This window comes from Aythya fuligula, chromosome 3 (genome assembly GCF_009819795.1).
Source record: "Aythya fuligula isolate bAytFul2 chromosome 3, bAytFul2.pri, whole genome shotgun sequence".
Taxonomy (NCBI): Eukaryota; Metazoa; Chordata; class Aves; order Anseriformes; family Anatidae; genus Aythya; species Aythya fuligula.
In genome coordinates this window covers 52,143,601-52,164,557 of record NC_045561.1, presented here as the reverse complement: position 1 = coordinate 52,164,557, position 20,957 = coordinate 52,143,601, and the positions used below count along the sequence as shown (strand labels likewise).

The following is a 20,957-nucleotide window of genomic DNA, read 5'->3' as shown; positions in this document are numbered from 1 at the left end:
GCACTGGTCACAATAGCGGTCACTTAACACTTGATTCCAGAGTTTTCTTTAACTTAATGTCTGCATTACACTGGCATCAGTAAAAAGTCTGGAGCCATTTGCTTAGTGTGAGACTGTGGTGCGTTACATAACTAAAATGATCTTGCATTATGAAATTTCTTGTTGTTCTCTTTTTTTAGTGGACCTTTAAATTATGAAGGGGAAGTGCAAAAAGAAGCAAAATGTAAACCCCATCATTGACTATTACCTAATGCTACTTTATATTTATGCTTTATGTTTATGCTGGCCAGGATGACCTTACAGTGCTTTTGCATGTTGCATTGATCGATCCATTTGCATTATTTTTCTAGCTGACAGATGATGAACATGACCTCTCTGACAGAGAGGTGGATCTGGATGAATCAGCAGATCTCTCTGATATACACTGGCACGACAAATCTGCAGACAGCATTCTCTCCCCCCATCCTTCTTCCAACCTTTCACTGCCCCTTTCACAGCCAGTGAGAAGTGAGCGATCAGGTCGGGACACCCCTGCAAGTGTAGACTCCATCCCACTGGAGTGGGATCATGATTATGACCTTAGCAGAGACCTGGAGACGGCTGGTTCACGGGAAATGCACTCTGAGGAAGAAGATGGAGAACAAGAGAAAGACTTCTACCTGAGAGGAGCAGCAAGTATAGCAGGTATGGTAGCAAATTGTGTGTCCTGTTCTCTCAGTAAGAAGAAGCAAATGTTACATGTGTGACTGCTTGGCTAAGATACTCATGGAAAAGTATTTTAAATAGCCCCTGAAGATCTTAAATAGCTTTCCCCAAGTGATCCCAATGGCCTTCTGGCCTTAGATGCAGTGCTGGAAATTCCTGGATGACTACAGCCTTGGCAAATCACAAAGGTTTGTATGATATGACAGAGAATTGGCTATCTCTGTGCCTGCAGCCTGCCAGATGGGATATGTCATCTGTAAGAACTATGCGTCATAACTTATTCTGACTAGAGAAAACTATGCTGGAGATGTCAAGAGGCGCAGAAGATACTGATGAAGAAATGCTGGGGGAGAGATCAACAACCCAAATCATAAGGTGCTTAAGTAAATCTTAATGCAGTCCATATTCAGGCAAGACTCCAACAACTGTGAGTTTAGTCTGAGGTGGCATCTCAGGTCTTGCTTTCCAGAAAAGCTGGAAATCCTTTCTAAGTTTGTATAGTTTGTGCAATAAATCTTAATGAGTGAAAGTTACCAAATGCAGACAATTGTGCAGGAAGACTTACTGGTATATTACAGTCTGATCTTCTGGCTGTCTTTTGCTTTCCAGGTGCATTGCTCTGAAAAGAGTCAGGTTTCTCTGGATATTAAGAGACTTTTTAGCAGGATCCTTACTTTTGTCTTCATCATTTTTCCCTCTCCAGAAAGGATGTTTGCTATTGGAACTGTTTCTGTACTTCATCCTATGGAAAAGACTCCTGTTATGAGGAGACACCCATTGCTGAGCTGTCAGTTTAGACTGTGCTTTTATTTTTTCAGATATAGAGATCCCTGAAACTCTTGACACCTATGTCACACTTACAGAAAACGCACTCAAAAATTTCTCTGGTAGGCACTGAAAAATGCTAAGCATAGCCAGATGCAAATACTACAGTGCACAAGCAAAGCATCTTCCTCTTCTCAATATCTTGGCATCTATTATACTTTTCACAACTTACAAATACTTCTGTGGCAGCATTGGCATGTTAATGTAGAAATACCTGCTTTTCTGCTGGGATTAATGGTATTACTGGGTGCATGGATGAAACAATGAAGTTTGAAGTATTGGCCCTCTGACCTTAGCTAATTAGACAAAGCTGATCAGTAGTTTATTCATATTGGTAGAGTCCCACAACAGGACTCAGTGCTCTGTGTCTCTCAGAGAAGAGTGATTTCTACAAAAATTATTATTTAGCTATAACATTTTAGGGTAGTTCTTATTTCATGTGATTATGATGCTAAGGTAACGGATGTACTGTCATCCAACGTCTTTGTTTTAGTGTTTTATATTGGAAGGTAGATTTTTTTTCAGTTTGCATTTTTACACAAGATTAAACATACTGTTCCACTTGTTAGATCTCGAAGAGATTAGATGCACTTGCAAATACCTTCTCATATGATCTCACAGTTTTACTCTTGTGAAATAATGAAATATTGCAAATACGAAATATCAAACATTTTAAAATCTTTAAATTTGTGACCTCAAGTTCAGTCTGTTTTTATTTTTTCCCCAGTTTAGTCAAATAATACTGTCAGTTAATCATGATTAAGAGTATAGATAGTATTATGTATAGAAAAATGTGTGGTTTCATGACCCATGAAAATTTTGAAAGTAGTGAGAGAAAATTTTGAGCAACTTTTTCTATCTATATGGTGGGATGGCATTTTGTATGAAAAAGAGTTTTAACCACCTCAGAGTACCCATTTTCTGTAATTAGCTGGACAGAAGGCTTCCTTTATCTGTGCAAGTTTTCAAACTTGTTTTTTATAAACAAATTCAGACCATCTTTGTAAACAAATGAAAATCAGGCAGAGTCATAGAATATGGATAGGAGGAATTTCACGCAGTCCTCTATGCTGCAGACTACTTCAGACCCGAATTGGCTATATCTGATTCATATCACAGAATTCACCTGACTTCTATAAGGAAATTGTATTTGCTTCAAAAACAATATGAGTTCCAAATGGCTTGGTAGAATTTTTAACATTTTTAAACATTATTTTTGTCAAATATTTGAATGGAAAAACACTATCAATTTTGCTGCTTAACGTAGTTGCTTTAATCAGGTGTGGGCTACTCACTGTGGCCATTCAGAACATACAGTCATCTTTGGATCCTGAGAATATAATTACAACAATATCACTTATCATTTATATACCACTTTTGATCTTCAAAATTTGATATAAACAGAATCTGTTCATGTAACTCAAAATTCTACTATTTTTAGTGCTGAAAATTAATACAAAGAGAAAAAAGAAGAAATCAAATTTTAATGCAAGCTTTGAAACAGGAGCTTGTGATACAAGGTTTTATCTGAGAGTGTTTGAACATGAAAAGGAGGCATGCTGTCTCCAAAATCAGTGAGGCTAGAACATGTTTCGCTAAGATCTTTGCCCTTCACACTGGTGAGAGATTCTCTGAGGGAAAAAGTCCTTTCAGAATAGTTAGCAAGACTGCTTGAAACTGTGAAGATTTTTATCATATTCTTATGGAAATTATGTTCATTTGTACATTGATCTGTCCTATAAAGATTGCTAACATGCTCTAATGTGACTAGTTATTAGTTTGCTTTGACATGTACTACTCATACAGCTGTAGTCAAATTCCTTCTTTACTGTCTAATCTAGCTAGTATTCCTGATACTTACTCTGCCTGGGCAAAATGTAGATAGAAGTTCTGGAAAATTTGTGTGGCAGTCACTTTTTTTTTGTTTATTTGTTTTTTGATACAGGAGAAACTAGTGTGCTAGAAGCACATATCCTACAGCTGGACAAGGCCTTAGATACCAGTCGTTTCCAAATACAGCAAACAGAAAACATCATCCGCAGCAAAACACCTACAGGACCAGAACTGGATTCCAGTTACAAGGGATATGTGCGTGTGCTTGATTCTCATTATGTGCTGACATTTCCAAAAATCACTGTTCTTAGTCATGGTGGTGTATTTTGGAACAAAAATCAAATAAGCACTACAAGCTTAGGTTTACTTGAAAGAAATCAAGCTGTGTTTTGAAAGAAATACAGCTTTTTCAACAACTGCTTCTCAGGCTTACTCACTCGCATGGTTACTACCCTTAATCACATGCTTTGTTGTTTACATTATTAGTGTTTTTACAATAGTATAAGTTTACAGAAACATCACTCTAGGGAGTTTATTTTCCTATTATATTTCTGTCAATGTCCAAAAGTAATTTCTCACACATGTGTTTCTATCCATCTGATATTGATATCTTTGTTTAAAATTCCTCTGCTTTTAAGAGCAAGTTTTAAAGCTTGATGCATAATATTCATTTTGCTAATGAATTGTAAACATGCATCATGTGAGCAAAGTTGTATATATGGAATCCATGACTGAAAAGCTTTCTCAGTGAGGTTTTCTGTAAGAAAAATATCTCCATAAGTTTTTCAGACCATTTTATTACTGACGGAATTGAAAATTTAGGTGATTGGATGCATAGTAGTATTTCAATACTGTTTTTCTTTTCCTAATCACAGTTTTTAGTGTCTAAACATTTATAATAGATGTCACCTGAAGTTCTCCAGAAAGATATGGAACAGAGGCACTGAGATATTTTTATTTCATCTGAATTTAAGTCTTTATTGTTTGCATATAGATTTCTTTGATAGTGACAGATTGTGAAAGGAATAGATTTTTACCCTCACGCTTGGACCTACCTGCAGAAAATTTTAGAAGTTGCATTTTCCCTGCAACTAGTCTTGTACAGTGCACATTGAGATGGGTATTTTTTTGTTTGTTTGTTTGTTAAAACAGATGAAGCTACTAGGTGAGTGCAGTGGAACCATAGACTCGGTAAAAAGACTTGGATACAAACTGAAGGAGGAAGAGGAAAAATTATCTGGACTTATTAACCTGAACAGTACTGAAACCCAAACAGCTGGTAAGTCATACTCAATATTTTGATGGAAATCAATTATGAAAAGTAGCAAACGTATGCAATGTTTTTTCTGAATTAGCAGTTGGTATTATTTACTGACGTAGATATTTACATAATGGTGTCTGTTACCATGTTCTGTTTAACATCTCTTACAATTAAGTAGGAATAGTAAGTATTCCTTGTATATGTCATATGAAGACTTTAAGCATACAAGTGCATTTTAAGAACCCCTTCATATCATGAGACGTAATTGTTAATCTTTGGGAAAGTCACTGTAGATGCAGTGTGTTTTATTAAATGTTTTCTTTTGAAAAATGTTTTGCCCTACAAAACATGTAAATCAGCATTCATTTCTTCTAATATTACCTTTCACTTTTTCTTGTATTAGCTGTCTACAATACAGAAATATATATTCACCTGATAGAAGTATTCACCTGAGTAATTTTAAGCATCAGCTATAGAGCAGAATGTATTGATTGTAAAAGCGTGTAGATGTTCCAGAGTCTGTAAAGGCAAGGTCTCCATTCTCAGCCTGCAAATACATGCTACCTGTGTAGTTTATTTTATTTGTAATTAATATATATATTTTTATTATTATTTTAAGTTGATGGGATGATACAACTTGTCCTTCTCTAAGACGCAGCATTTCAAGTAAACTAAGAAGAAACAGGCCCTAATTTATTTCTTTTTAGCAGAGATACTTATCCAATGCAACATCAGTAGCTTTAGCAAATGTGGTGATATGGGAATATTAAATAGTGAGAGGTACGAATACTTCTAAAAATAATATTAAATATGTGGCTAATTAGACATATTCAGATTCTGTCCTATTGGTACTTATTCTGATTTAAAATGTCTTTATACCAGCATAACCTGTTCAGACACATGTATTAACTTAGTTCTGTAAAGCCAAGATGAGTCCGACATTAGAGAGTGGTAACATTTTTTGATGCCTGGTTGCTCATCCAGATTTTTCATTCTTTCTCTCCAACATAATTTTTTTTTCAATCTAACTTAGTTTTCAGCATGGTGTTTAGGGGGGTTAGGGTTTTTACAGATGTTAAGGAGCATCTTTTTTACAGTGCAGGATTCAACTGACACAATTGCATGTGTGGCAAATGTTTGGGGTGTGTTTTTCTTTCTGAACTTGGTGTTTATCATTCCAGGTGTAATTGACCGATGGGAATTAATCCAGGCTCAAGCTCTAAGCAAGGAACTAAGGATGAAGCAGAACCTTCAGCAGTGGCAGCAGTTCAATTCTGACCTTAATAGCATTTGGGCTTGGTTGGGAGAAACTGAGGAAGAGTTGGAGAAGCTCCGCTGCCTTGATCTTAGTACTGACATACAAGCCATAGAGTTTAGGATTAGAAAGCTGAAAGTGAGTTCTCTTTTCCATAGTTTAAGTTGCAAACAGTCCTGAATGCAACACATATGTTAGAAAGGTCACTGATAGTTGCAGCTGGTTTGCTCCATTCTGTACATAGCTGATGACTGAAGTAAGTAACTAAGTAACTTCAGTGTGATTTTATGAATCACCTTTTGGCAGAAAAATGTACTGCTGCCATTTACTATTTAATCCAAATGAATTTTTGAAATAGTAATTCTGTGGCAATTCTGTAATTCCAGAATGCACAGATAATTGCTGTAGTTAGCTAAGCTGATGAAAGTTGGAAAAAAAAAAAAAAAAAAAAAAAAAAAAAAAAAAAGAAAAGAAATAAAATCTCTTCTAGTAAAGCTGGTAACAAAATAGCTATTTCAAAAAATACACCTCTGGGACATATTACTTTTTGTGGAGGAAAAAGAGTGCCAAATGGGCTTTAACTTAACTCACTGGTGTCACCCAGTACAGCAAAAAAAAATGGTGTCACTTTGCAACATTCCAGTTTCTTCTGATATCTCAGATGTATCAGGATCTGATCACTACCTTTGTGATCTCTCCTGGATACTTTACAGTTATAAAGATCTGGAAATGTGGTGCTCCACAGCTTCACATACAGTTATTAGCATCTTATAAGCTTGGGTACAAAAATGTGGGAGCCAATGTCAAAATGTGCTGTGATCCATGCTAGGAATGAGGTGGACAGACAGTAAAGATTGTTTCCGGCAGTGATCCATTTAAACCATATTAATGCTGATCTTCACTACAATCCAAATATAGCTGCCATAAGTACTACAAAGGTCACTGTGACATGGGGCTTTTAAGTAAATGCTTTAAACGAGGTGGAAAAGGGGACATTTCATAAGAATCCTGTTCTTATCTCACCCACTCTTGGAAAGCTCATTAGTGCCCTCCAAACCAAGAGAGGTGGGGTTTCTTTTGTGGTTTCCAGTATAAGCAAATCATTTTTTATATGTGTCCTGCTTCTATAAATTGGAGTAAGTTGTTTATATTCTCGTATGTTTTCTTTTCCTTCAGTAAAAGCTTTTTTTTTTTTTTTTTAAATACTGTTGACAGCCGTTTCCACTTGAAAACATGCTGTTGGCTTGTTGGGTTTTTGTTGGGTTTTGGTTTTTTGTTGTTGTTTATCATCAAAACTGAGAAGTGAGGGCAAAAGTTTTATTGTGAGCTACAGTACAAGTGTCCTAAATTTTGTTGGACCCTCCCTGTCTTTAAAATATCTCAAGCATTAGCCAGATCTTTAAAATTCAGCTATGACTTCAGCCTTTTAAGACCTTAAAAGTTTAAATAACTTCTTCTAGTTTATGATCACAGCAAAATTTTAGTAGATGTTAGAGAGTGAAAATTTGCAGAGTCACACAGTGAGCATAGAAGTCTCATATGCAGAGCAAAGAAAGAGACATTAAGGTACATTATGCAGTTGCCGAAGGCAAATCTTTACATCCTTATGGTGCCTTCTCTGCTTGATTTTTCTGAAAGTTGCATATTTTACTAATTTATCTTCTTTCTTCCACCTATACCCCTTTCTCTTATCATCAGAGGCTGCAGAAGGCAATTGATAACCGCAAAGCAATCATTTTATCCATCAATTTGTGCAGCTCAGAGTTCACTCAGTCTGACAGTGAAGAGAGTAAGAAGCTCCAAGAGCGCCTGTCACAGATGAACATGAGCTGGAAGCACGTATGCACTATGATGGATGAATGGCGCTGCTCACTGCAAGATGCATTAATGCAGTGCCAGGTCTGTACTGTATTTATTTTAAATAGACAACAGCCAACATATCAAAGTTATAAACCATATTGCTTTCTGGTGTGCTCATTATCCAGTCTGGAACTTGCCCATGTGAGCCAAAATACAACTTGTTTTATTCTTTGTAAAGAATTTCTGAGATATACATGCACTACCTGAAACATGTATTTCTAGCCCAAGGTTTTCCAAGTTTGTCATTTCTGGAATAGTATTCTCATACAGTGTTCTATACTTCCTTAAAAGTTATGTTATTTAACCCATAGGAGCTATCATAGGATCAACTAAAAATGTAAATTTGACAGGAATTTTCTGCTACATTATTAAAACCCGCACTCATCACTTGCAGGACTTCCATGAAATGAGCCATGGTTTGCTGCTCTGGTTAGAGAACATTGACAGAAGAAAAAATGAGATTGTGCCCATCAATCCAAACCTGGACTCAGAAATTCTGCAGGATCATCACAGACTTCTAATGGTAGGGCTATAATCATTCTTTTCTCTCCCAAAGTACATCATCAAAAAAATAGCTAATCAGATTTATCTTTCACTCGGGATTATCATTGTCTATTTTGTGCTAATACACAATGGTGGCTAAGTTCTAACTGTGGGACTAAGCTGCTAACTTTACTTAGGAGGAGAACACCACTCATTTCTGTCAATAGCAGAACTAGCAATTTAAAGACTCAGGCAATATCTAGCTGCTGTATATCTTGCTGTCATTTGATGTTTAAGTGGTTTGGAAGCTCTGTCCTCAGTGGGAACTTGCTGTAAACATCAGGGATGTTAAGCTGTCACAGAATGAACTGCAAGCTGGAGGGAAAGAATGCCATTCAGAGGAAGCTTGACAGCCTTGAGAGGTGACCTGTGTGAACGTCATGAAGTTCCACAATGCAGGTCCTATATCTGGACCAGGGCAATCTCAAGCACAAATACAGGCTGGGCAGCAAACGGATTGAGAGCAGTCCCTGATGAGAAGGACCTGGGTGTGTTGGTGGATGAGAAGCTCAACATGAGCCATCAATGTGTGCCTGTAGCCCAGAAAGCCAACTGTATGCTGGGCTGCATCAAAACCAGCATGACCAGCAAGTTGAAGGAGGTGATTGACCCCCTCTGCTCTGCTTTGTGAGATCCCACATAGAGTACTGTGTTCAGCTCTGGGGCTCCCTGCACAAGAAAGACGGACGTTGTTAGACCAAGTCTAGAGGAGGGCCATGAGGATGATCAGAGGGCTGGAGCACCTCTCCTATGAAGACAGGTTGAGAGAGCTAGGGTTGTTCAGCCTGGAGAAGAGAAGACTCTGGGGAGACCTTATAGTAGCCTTGCAGTACCTAAAGAGGGCCAACAAGAAGGCTGGACAGGGACTTTTTTCAAGGGCGTGTAACGATAGGATAGGGGGCAATGGCTTTAAACTGAAGGAGGGTAGATTTAGAGTAGAATATTAGGAAGAAGTTCTTTACTCAGTGAGAGGTGAGGCAGTGGAACAGGTTGCCCAGAGAACCTGTGATGCCCCATCCGTGGAAGTGTTCTCTCTTTTCTCTTTTCTTCCATTTCATTAATTTCAATTGTCCTGCTTTCGTTACTTCAAGCTTTGTTCTTCTTTTTTTTATTTTTTCTTCAAAAATAACTTCAATTTTTAAAAAAATCTGGTGCTTGCACTTGCAATAGCAAATCAGACGTGAACTGCTGGAGTCTCAGTTGAAAGTGGCATCACTGCAAGATATGTCCTGCCAATTGCTAGTCAATGCTGAAGGCAAGGAATTGCCTCGAAGCTAAAGAAAGGTGCATGTCATTGGAACAGACTGAAGCTCCTTTGAAAGAGGTTATACGTCACATAAAAGACCTAGAGAAAATTCTAGACATTTCAAGTAGTCAACTGGTAAGTCATGTTTTTCTATTTCTTCCTGTTTGTTGGGCACATTTCGCACTGTTTTGGTTCTTGATGAAACCAGCCTCTTAACAAGCCTCTTCCTGTAATTAAAAGCAAATTAAAAAGTACTATTTTTAAACTGTATTGACTTTGGTAGAAAATGCTTCATCTAAAGCAATTAAGTTTTGACTACGGGTTTGATTTTCTTTTCCTTCAGGGTTAACAGAGAAAACATGTAATACTTTAATCTTAGAAAAATTGCTAACAAAACTTTATTTATGTATTTATTTAATGAATTAATTAATTTCACAAAATTAACTTTTTTCCTCCCCTTTGGAAATAACTCTGCTGGGATATCACTCTTGGATTTATTTATTTATTTGTTTGTTTATTGAGTTTGTTTACCTGAACGGCTAGTTGATGCATTTCTGAGCTCCATTCCTTCTGAATTTAGGATTTATCCTCATGGTCTTCTGCTGATGAACTAGACACATCAGGCTCAGTGAGTCCTGTATCTGGACGAAGTACACCAAGCAGGCAGAGAACGGTAATTTCACATCATATCATATCTGCCATCAAATGGGTGGGAGCTCTGGATGTCTACAGTAGTTCTAGCCAGATGAAAGGCCCCCTTCTCACTTGGATAGGAAAGGAAATGTCATAAACCAACTAAAAAACACAGCTGCTTTCCCCAACCCTGCTGCATATCCCATCTTGCATGAAATTTGAATTGGTAAATATTATCTAAAACCAGGGCTGTCAGTGTGGTTGGTTTACCATGGTATGGCATGTTGTGTCTCTTGTATTTTGCTCTAGTGATGACAGCATCTCAAAGTCTGATCTTGTCTGGTAAAATCGATCTTCCATTTCTGTTTGGCCTTCTCTTCAGAGCTGCTTCATCGAGAACCTCAATAAATACACATATATTTTTTTTTTAATTTCTGATGAACATTGTAGGTCTCATTGAGACTTTCGATGAACAGCTGAACAGAGCTGAAGGACATAAACCATTGATCAAAACAGCTAGTTGAAAAGGACCTAATAAATGATGGCAACTCTGGAGTTGTCTGTTTAACATTGCTGGCAACAAATTCAAGAAATGTAGCAATACATGCCTAGTACTTAACACTTCCATACTCTGAGCCCAAAATGGAACTGCAATTATTTTGTCTTTTTCTGCAATTCTATTGGTTGATTACTTCACTTTTTCTTTATTTTTTTAAAAATCTTTTTTTTTTTTTTCCATTTGCACTTTTTGTAAAGCTGAGTTCTGTCTTGACAAACTGAATGGCTCTTGGATTTTTTTGTTTTGTTTTGTTTGTTTTTACATTCAGTAGTTTCCTTTTAGATGCTAGTATAAAAATGTAAAGGAATACTGGCTTTTCAAATGAAGAAACAATATAAACTTTTACATTTTATTTCAAAGGTCAATGCTTTCATATTTTAAATTTAACCTTAAATGACTAATAAAAACTGTGATATCACATATGTAACTGGAGGATGCCTGACCATTGCAGGAAATGGAGAAGTATCTTACCATAAAATACCTCTAAAACGTATGCAGATTTATAATAGACTTCATCTTAACATTTTAATAAGTATTCATCTATCTATCATTTGTTAATATTTGTGTACTTGACCACTTTTTCTCATTTTTGTGCATAATGTATAGCTAATTTTTATGATTCATTGTGTCATACAAGTGACCCACTATTGGGCCTGTTTTTTCAGACTTCTGCTTCTTGCACTCACAATTTTAGAGACTGAAGTGATGATGTTTACAATTTCAGTGCCAAATACACTGATGCTATATACTGATACCAAAAATGACATCAGATTGATAATCATCTAACTGCATTAAATATTCCAGCAAATAGTTGTGAGTGCAGGAATGCACCTACAGTTACTTTGCCTTCAAAATTGTGTGGAGGGCAGTGGAGAAGAGGCCAAACACCTAGAAGGAGGCCTTTTGACTTTTTTTTTTTTTTTTTTGTCTTTGGGAATATTAACTTTTCACAATTGCATTTTGAAATATCTGTATTTTCCCATATTCATATCAAATTTATTTCTACTTCATATCACAAATTATATGAGCTCAATTTCTAGTGACATATATATGGTTCTGATCCTTTATATATATATATATATATATATATAAACAGAATGGCTAAGCTGTTATTTTTTAATTCACTGTGAACATTCTAATTATTTCCATATTCAGCTAGGTGAAAAGAAAAGCCAGTTTCCTTGGTTCATGGGTATTGGTCACTTCATTTGATTTTTTTGTTTGTTTGTTTCCTTTGCTGCACTTTTAATTTAGTTTCATCGGTAGCTTGTCTTTATTTGCCTGGACTGAACATTCTTCTTTCTTTACCCCCTGTTCATTGCAAACAGCCACGGGGCAAATGTAGTCTCTCACAGCCTGGACCCTCTGTCAGCAGTCCACATAGCAGGTACCTTATTCTCCTGGTTTCCACACTCTGCTCTAGAACCCCAAGAGGATGATGAAAATTGGTCGTGATTCCTGTCAGTCCACACCAACTCTGTCAGGTGGCCAGGACATAAACAAGTGAAAACTTCCCTATTATTACTAGTTTGGCAAAAAGTGCTCTCAAGTACTCCATAATCTTTTTCAATAGGAATACTGGATAATTCTTGAATCTCTACAGCTTTTGCTTCCCAGTAATTCCATGTAATAGACATTTATTTTTCATGTGGTGTTTACAGTCATATTTAATGATTATTTTGGCATAATTTAACAGAAATGCCAGTAGGTTCATGGCAAACACTTTTTATCATCCTCTTTACCTCTAGATATTAAATTAAGAAAGGTAATAGGCCAGTACCGTCTTCTAGAATTCACAAAACCCACAGATCTGGATGAGACATACTAACATCCTTTTCTTTTCCAGTTTTTTTTTTCTCCTTCCCTGAAATGTTTTGTTCGATTTGTGGGTTTTCAGTACTTAAGACTCAAAATTAAAAGCCAGAATTTGAAGTTTTTAAAACTTGGGGTTACTTTCTCTCCCCCCGTCAGAAGACTGCATTATAATGTGCTAATACTGCCATGGCTCATGCCAAGTGCTTGCATCCGTGTATTGCTCTGGGAGCAGCACTGCCCCATCACTCTCTGACCAGTAGAGAGCAGACTTGCAGCTACAGCTTTTTGCTTTCCACCTTGTCTTCAGCAACCTGTCATCTCTGCAGCTAACAGTGCTTCTGCATTCTTTGTTGTTGTCAGTGTGATACGTGTACTTTCACTCTTTTTCTGATCAAATCACTAGCCTCTATAGTTAAAAATAAAAAACAAAAGTAGCAGTAAATATGCAGGCATATAAATACACACTATATAAAGTGGAAGTCTTTTGCTATTTCAGCATCTTATGCAACGCAATAGGAACACGAAATAATCAGAAAGCATGATCAAAATAGATTTGTTCTTATAGTTAAGTCCCAAGTCTGATTTATTCTACATATAACATGAACTACTTCATTTTTAAACTAACTCCTGTTGAAGTGAAAGATTTAAGGTTGGAAAGAAAACATTAGATTTAATACAGTGATTGAGCAATAATCAGGCAGACAAAATATATCTTGAGAGTATTTTTTTCCCATAAGCAAAATAAAGGCTTTATTCAGGAAAATATAAATGAAATAAAGAATAAAATACCTAAAATTAGTTGTTTACATAACCACTTCTTTAAAAAAGTTTGAATCACGGGTATAGTTAGTTACTGTGAGTGAAGTGTCATAGTTACAAAACCACACAGCATAGCAGATAGAACAGATGGAGTATCTTTCACTACTGCAAATGACACTAAGAAGCTGCCTTGTTTTCAGGGATTTTTTATCTTTGAAACATGATGAAATCACAGAAAATAGTTGAAATACATACACACCATTTTTCTGTCTAATGCAGAAATAATTATTTTTTTCCAACTCCAGTCTGCTATGAAGCTTGGCATTTTGTTTGTCACAGGGAATGGGAGAAGGGAGGAGTGGGGCTTTACTCTGCAGCCATTAACATCTAGAAGGAACGGAGAATGTCTTCAGCAGATAAGCATGCTTGCACTAGCAACATTGTACTCAAGCAATGTATTGTGTGCATTCTTCCACTCTCCTGTATGGTCCAACAACCTCTGTCAACCTTTTGAGAAGGTTTCTGGTTGTAGGTGTGAGCAGCTGGCTCAGAGCACAGCTAGCAATGCTTTGCAGCTTTAAGATCAACCTCTATTCTAGCAGTGGCATTGGTGCGGCACCTTTCAGATCAAGTCTCTCCAGCACTGTTTATTAACACATCTTGTAGCGATACAACACAATGTTCAATTTGTCATTCAGACAAGCATGGAATACGAATGAGTCACTACTGAATAGGAAACTTAATCAAATGCGCAAGCCAGACAGGTTGTGGTTGAAGTATAATGTGGATTTAACTGATAAAGTAGTACAAGCTGTCACTGTGTTCTTTAATATTTTGACATGCCTCTGATCAGAGTACTTTGTGTTTGATCTTGCACTGGATCAGCAAACCCTGTTACAGTTTAGTATACAGGAGAAATAAAGTCAATTTTAAAATGTTTATCACATAGAGGATTGTGAGGGAAAGCTCATTTAAAAATTAGAGGGACTGTGTTTTCTGTATAACAAATGTGATATCATTTTGCCTTCCCTATTATTACAGCGAAAAAGAAAAGCAACCATAGTGTGGTGCTAAGCAAGGTATACGTTTAAACTAGATGTTACATTGTGGGTTTAATTAAATGCTGATTCAAGAGGTATTAGTAATGCTGTACTAAGTAGGAAAAGCAAATCCAAGAATCAACTTCTCTTCCTTCATCAATTTAATAGAGCTGTCATAAATGCACACCTGGATCTGTGCCTGTGGATTTTCTGAAGTGATTCAAATGTTAAAAAGATTAAAATAATTGTTCAATTTGCTCAGGAGTGTTTACATTGTCTCTCTTGAGCAGCTCTATTCAAGTCTTGGCGCCACAGTGCCAACCTCCATTTCCTGCTCTCCACAAGCCTCCCCATATGGCTACTGGGTATTTAAATGTCACTTGCTGTTCCTGGAGCATACCAGGCCACAGCACTCTTCATGGCTTTAGCCACATAATGTCGTTCAAACACGAGGTTTTCATTTACATGTAGATTACCATGGCTCTCCCTGTTTTCTCCCTCATTCTCACTTAGTGCCTGTTATTTTAACTTCATATTTATTTAACTTCAAATTTATTATTCAACTTCATATTTAACTTCTGTGAGCTTGAATTCATCTTTCAGAAGTATGATAACTAAATAATACCAACTTCTCCAGGTGAGGTCTGACTCATGCCATATAGAACATCATTAAATCAACCCCGTTCTCTTCTGGAAGTCTTGAACTGAAATTTTGAAATTGTTTTTGTCCCCTTTCACAGTTATGTTGCAGCATTGGATTTTGGTTATTTGTCAAATAACAGCTCTATATTTCTTTCTTCACTATCAGAGAGTGTTAGCTTCCAAATGCATAGCAGAAGTTTTTATTTCTACCTTGCATCCTGTACTCTTAAACTCCTTTTCCTACTTCTTAAGTCTATTTCTGATCTCCGGAGTCACTTCTTTCTTTGCAATAAGCTAATCCTATTTTGTATTTGTAAAGACTTCCAACTTCTGTCATAGAAATGAATTTTGCTGTTCTTATATTTTGTGCAGTAGTCTTTTCATAAATATATTAAACCAAGGCTCATCCTTGATTAACTCCAGTAATAACATCCTACTAGCCCAGTACTGCCACTCTCAACATAAGACTGTTGTCTGCATTCCATTAGTCAATTCCCCATTAAATTCAATTTAGTTATTCCTATCATTTGCCTGAATGATAAATTATTCTGTTATAATCTTTCAGATGTTTACTGCAATCCAGATAGATTAGTTCAACCATATTTTCATTGTCCAAAATAAATAAATAAATAAATAAAATCAGTCATCGTTAAATGCAGGTACTCATCTGAGCTGAAATTAGACTTCAATTTGCCCATCTGATCTACAGCCTGGTAAATTAGCTTCTCCTCTCTTGAAATGCTTCAGAAAGAGTTCCAATTTCTCTGATATTAAAAACTCCCAAAGTAAGGGTAACTATTGCTTGCACTTCTTAGGTTAATGCATGAGATTTCTTGACATGAAGAAGCTTACATCTGGCCAGGTCTGCAGCTGTTCCTCCTTCTTTGTTGAGTTAGCAGGAATTATGTATGGAATGAGTAGCAGGTGGTCTTCCTTGCATCCAGAAACAGCATCCTGTGTGATAAATGGTGGAGCAGTCAGAAGAGAGAGCAGAAGATGCAAGCTCAAGAGAAAGAAATTACATTTTTTTCTCCAAACTGGCATACAATCCTTCAGTTTTCCCTTCTCCTGCTGGAGTAGATACGAGTTCTGCCTCTCACCAATAGTAAGCCTTTTTGTTAACAATGTATGGATATTTTTAACCATCTCTTCTTACCAAATCCATTAAACACTCTAAACTGAGCATTCCATTTTTCAATTATGTCCATTACAGAGGAGTACCTGCAATAAACAGTGACAGTACAGCACTTGAACGTTTTAGAATTTACCCTCTGAAGATGTTTTCATAATGATTCATTATTTGCTTTGTTGAATTGTTCCCATGCAGTATTAGAAACTGTTGTTCAACACCCTACTTCACTGCAGAGAAAGAGTATCAATATACTTTGCCATGAACTGTTTTAATTTTTGAAGGAGAATCTATGTTCCTTGCTGAGACCAGCCATGCAGTTTATACAGTTCAACTCTTTTTCCTGTCTGTTGTTTTATTTTTTGTTTATTTGTGTTTTTTTTAGTTTTTCTTTTATTTTAGTAAATCACAAAGAAAAAAGTGCTGGATTGTGCTACAGCAACATTAGGAAAAGATTTAATAATAATAAAAACAACAACAAGAAGGTAGACGCTGACTTTGCCTTTTGATTCTGGTTTTTAGAAATTTCTTTTCTTTACTCATTATGAAACAGCAGTTAGCAACTGCAGAAATGCAACCTTTTTTGATTGGGATTAACAACATATGTACAATGAGAGCCTTGTAAATAGGTGGACTATGCAATCAAATTCTTGGAAGGTAATTAAGCACTCCTTGTTCCCTTTGTTCCTACCTCAGCCCATTAATTTTCTGTCTTGGCATTCTTGGACAGTAGAAGTCCCGATCTAATTGAACTTTAATATGGAATGCTCTGATGCTGTTAAATGTGCCATATCCTTTCAATGTGTTCTTTATAATACATGATCTTGCATAATTCAACAAGCAGCTTTCCATCCGGGCTACAATAATGTGGATTCAAACAACATGTGATCCGTTGTTTTGATCATCCCTCCATCCTGGAATATTTAGGTCAAGTTAATCGTTTAGCTTTCCTGAAGTGCTGGAGGTTTGTTTCGTTTTGAATTGTTCTTGTTTTATGACAGTCTTACTTCTGTCTGGCTTTCTTGAAGTCTTCACAATGGAATGATACACATGTATGAACAAAATAATCTCAAGCACAGGAAGAAGTTTTTTCCTGAACATGTTGAAAGGTGGCCCTTGCCAAGCCTCATATAGTTTTGAAGATGATATTTTGGTTTTTGTATGCTTTCTCACATGGATTCAGATTTATCTGTGAGACAAGATCAAAAGGATAAAGAGATCAAGAAACCATCAAGACTTGCTTGACTGGGGAGCATCAGCAGACCTGATCTTCCATACCTTTAAGTTGAGACTAAGTGCATCTTTATGAATATTTTTATCTCTTAAACCCTAGCAAACTATAGGTTTTCTGGAGCTTCACAACCACAGCAGCTACACATATGGTTTGTAGCAACATATTTATCGCAAAATTCATGACATAACATTTTAATGGAAGGTTTCTTGAGACTAATGATTTGAAGGCCTGAAGTTCTTCCATTTTTGCCTAGTGCTAAAATACAATACTTTACCATGCCATTTAATTAGCACACTCGGATAACCCATGTTCTGATATCAACTTGCATAATCTCTCTTTTGAGTGTTCCACTTACCTCAAAAACCGTTGTCTATGTATTAGAGCTCTGTCAGTTTCAGTGAGAAAGGAAAATATGAAATCTGCTTCTTTATCCTTTATTAAAAATGTATTGGATTTTTGTGCTTAATTTGAAGTGACCCATTAGAAATGTTTGGAAATGTCTCCTATGGATTTCTGATAGATGTGTGTCATTTCAAGACAGATCCATAGACACAAGGGATGCAATCACTCAGATGTCCTGTCAGTTTAGCAAATAAGATTTTAACTGCTGATCCAATGCAAGATTTAAAATACAATGTGCTTTGTAGAAAATGAGTCCCCATTGCCTGAAGATTGGTGTATTAATTAACTGAATATTGATTTAACAGTATCTTATTGCATTATACACTTGTGGATAGAATAAAAAGAAATTAATTTTATAAACTTCTGCAACCAAATACAGTTGCCATTTTAAATGAAGAGGATTTTTTTTTTAGGCAGTGTGCAGTAAGCATATGTGATAAGTATGTCCCACTTTTTATTTTCCCCTTCTCTAGAGCACAGTTAAGTGTAGAGTCTTCCTCATAACTGATGAAGGGGCTGTGGTGTCACAAAGCCCATTCCACTGTGATTATTATTATTATTTTTTTTTTCTTATCCAGTCTAGAAACATGGGGTCTTTTAAGACAGCTGGGGAAATAGCATGTTCAGTGAAAGACACCTCTGCTGTTGTCAGTGTGTACAAATCCTAAACCAGCCTTCAGGGACAGCTGAGTATTTCAGTGCAACCTCTGCTGCAGTAATGTCTTATTCACCTGTCCATCTTCTTTTCTCAGGTCCATAAGAGGTGGCTCAGGTTCCTCCCCTTCTGAGGCCGGGCCAGCATGGCAGCACCCTCCTTCTTCCTCAGAGTTCTCAGAGCTGCTCTGCCACTTCAGCTCCTTTTGCTGCTCCATGATCGGGCTGGCTTGCCTGGTACCAATGACCGAGGAGGGACTACAGCTGTACTATGGCCAATAACTTTGCCCGCTCTTTCCACCCCATGTTAAAATACATGAATGGTCCACCTCCATTATGAAGTTGTGATACGCAGGCGATCTTGCTGGAGTACTGGGCTAGGTGGCAGGATGGTTTTAAAGGGCGACAGGACTCAGTGTTGCAGCTTTACCTGTCTGCTGCAGCCACCACTGTGTCCATACCATTCTCTACTGGCACTCACACAATAACAAATCAGTATATCAGTACCAAACTACGCAACATATTACCTGAGTAGCATTACTTCAGTATTTGCATCCGGGGCACTAAGGAAGATGTGACGTAAGTAAGAGAAATGTCCTTTTGTCCAGCATTCTGGATCTTTTAGCCACTTTATACCCAGGCCATTGCCCTGTACTATGCATAGCCAAGGACTTGATACTGTAGATCCTTTCCTGTTTGCTGCTCTATATGAGCTATTAGCCTGTATTTGTTAAATAACTTCTCAGTATCTACAGTATGCAAAATAACTAATGCTTAAGAAATTTTAGAGCATTTGTATCATCCAATTTTAAAGGATCTTGTATGGCACTGTATTATTCCCTGTGATTTCTGTTTTGGGCATGGTGATCTAACCTTTGCTTTGGATGTACAAGGTGTAAATCTGAGAAGCACTTTTTTAAGGTTTAAAAAATGGATGTAATAAATGAGATCATAAAAAAGTTTTATGAGGAAAAAATGTTGAATGTCAAGTTGAAAAACGAAGAACATATTATGTATGTACAGTTTGCTAAACCAAGTTTTGTTTGTATTCATTTCTTTGCATTTATTGTAGATACCATACAAATATTTTGTCTACGTGCTTTTTAAGGACAACTATGAAAACCCTCTAAGTTTAGAATGAGATATGTATGGTATAAAAAAAATAGAAAACATTCATATGCTGCACCTCTAAGAAATTAAAAATGCTGTAACAATTTAACAGTATTGGCTATCTGTTAGAATAAAATCATCTGGAAAATGTGACAAATGGTAATTTACATGGGAAAGTGTTACACAAATTGTACAGTATTACTAGTTGAACTTCAGCATTTGGAGGATCCAAAATAAAGCTCCCTTTTCAGATAAGTGTAACATTTTCCTGGAAAGGATTTTGTACATCAACAAAATTCTTCAGTGTCTGAGACCTAGACTTAGATTGACACAAGTATATATTCTTCTCAAGACCTAGTTTCCTTCATTGGTATTCAGGATTTATGCTAGGCTAGATTAGTAGCTATAATCACTGATTCTGAGCAGACAAAAATAAATAATATACTTTCAGGGTATAAAAATGAGCTATTATTTGCAAGAAGTCTGACAGATTCATGGAATTGACCTTTCTTCTCTTTTCTGATATCAGTTTCTATGGTAACATAATGTATGTCAATGGTAATCAATGCACCTACATTCATAATTTGGTAGTTTGCTCACCTTTGACAGGTTAGTCCAGATCTCTGCATTCTTTAGACATCCTTTCATCAGCTGGTCCTTGTTTTCACTATCTAATTTTTTTTGTTGAAAGCTGTTTTTTTTTCTTTTTTAAAATAGAGAATTATGAGGATAAAAAGAATAATTTAGTGAGGAGGATCTAACGCTGTCTCTGAATTCTATTCCTCATTCTACTGTTGGTGATCTCATGGAAGCAGATGTTATCTAACGGGTAGTAGATAGCCTGTGATTATTAAACTATGAAAGAAAGTTTTATCTGCATAGCTGTCTGTTGAAGGAACCAGGAAAAAAAGGTCACAGGTGAGACCTGTGTTAATTTCTTAGAGTATTTAAAAATTGAGGGAGTTTTGAAGGCAGATGGTTAGGGGGGAGAAGGGAGTGCAAAGAAGAGAGTTCTGCTTGAATGATGTCAGATTCAATTAATAAAGTACTCTAAAATATAAAAGGTAGCACCTGGCCTGCTTTGACCTGCAACCTGACATTTGAATTTTGCCAGCTATTTTACCATTCTGTAGTCACGGTTTCCTGAAGTCTCTGTATGCATATATGACCTATTCAGAACTGAACTTTTTACCTTTTGACCCAACCCCTTCTTCTTTGCAGCTTTGCGTCTGTCACTATTGTTGATGGTTTGTCATCTTTAGCTTCCCCCTTATCTCTGTTTTTCTGTTGTTTGTCTCCAATAGTTAAAACATGAGTTTCTTGTAATAACCTGAGCATATGAGGGTCCATCAAACTTTCTCCTGTAGCTGGATGGCCTCTAACTCCAGAAAGCAAGATGCTACTGTGTTTCAAAAACTTCTGGGAAGCCCTACTTTACAGACCAGCAGTGTG

General features: G+C 36.6%; 1 protein-coding gene across 1 annotated transcript in view; it reads left to right on the top strand.

Annotated features, from left to right (window-relative positions):
• SYNE1 (spectrin repeat containing nuclear envelope protein 1) overlaps window positions 1-19,658 on the top strand; it is a 257,346-nt gene extending 237,688 nt beyond the window's left edge. Inside the window, 11 exon segments of the mRNA XM_032185747.1 lie at window positions 351-684; window positions 1,524-1,592; window positions 3,476-3,618; window positions 4,516-4,642; window positions 5,806-6,021; window positions 7,580-7,778; window positions 8,134-8,262; window positions 9,453-9,663; window positions 10,109-10,201; window positions 12,049-12,107; window positions 18,494-19,658. Coding sequence (XP_032041638.1) covers window positions 351-684; window positions 1,524-1,592; window positions 3,476-3,618; window positions 4,516-4,642; window positions 5,806-6,021; window positions 7,580-7,701 — 1,011 coding nt within the window. The 3' untranslated portion in view covers window positions 7,702-7,778; window positions 8,134-8,262; window positions 9,453-9,663; ... (1 more) ...; window positions 12,049-12,107; window positions 18,494-19,658.
• Window positions 19,659-20,957: the final 1,299 nt, after the last annotated feature.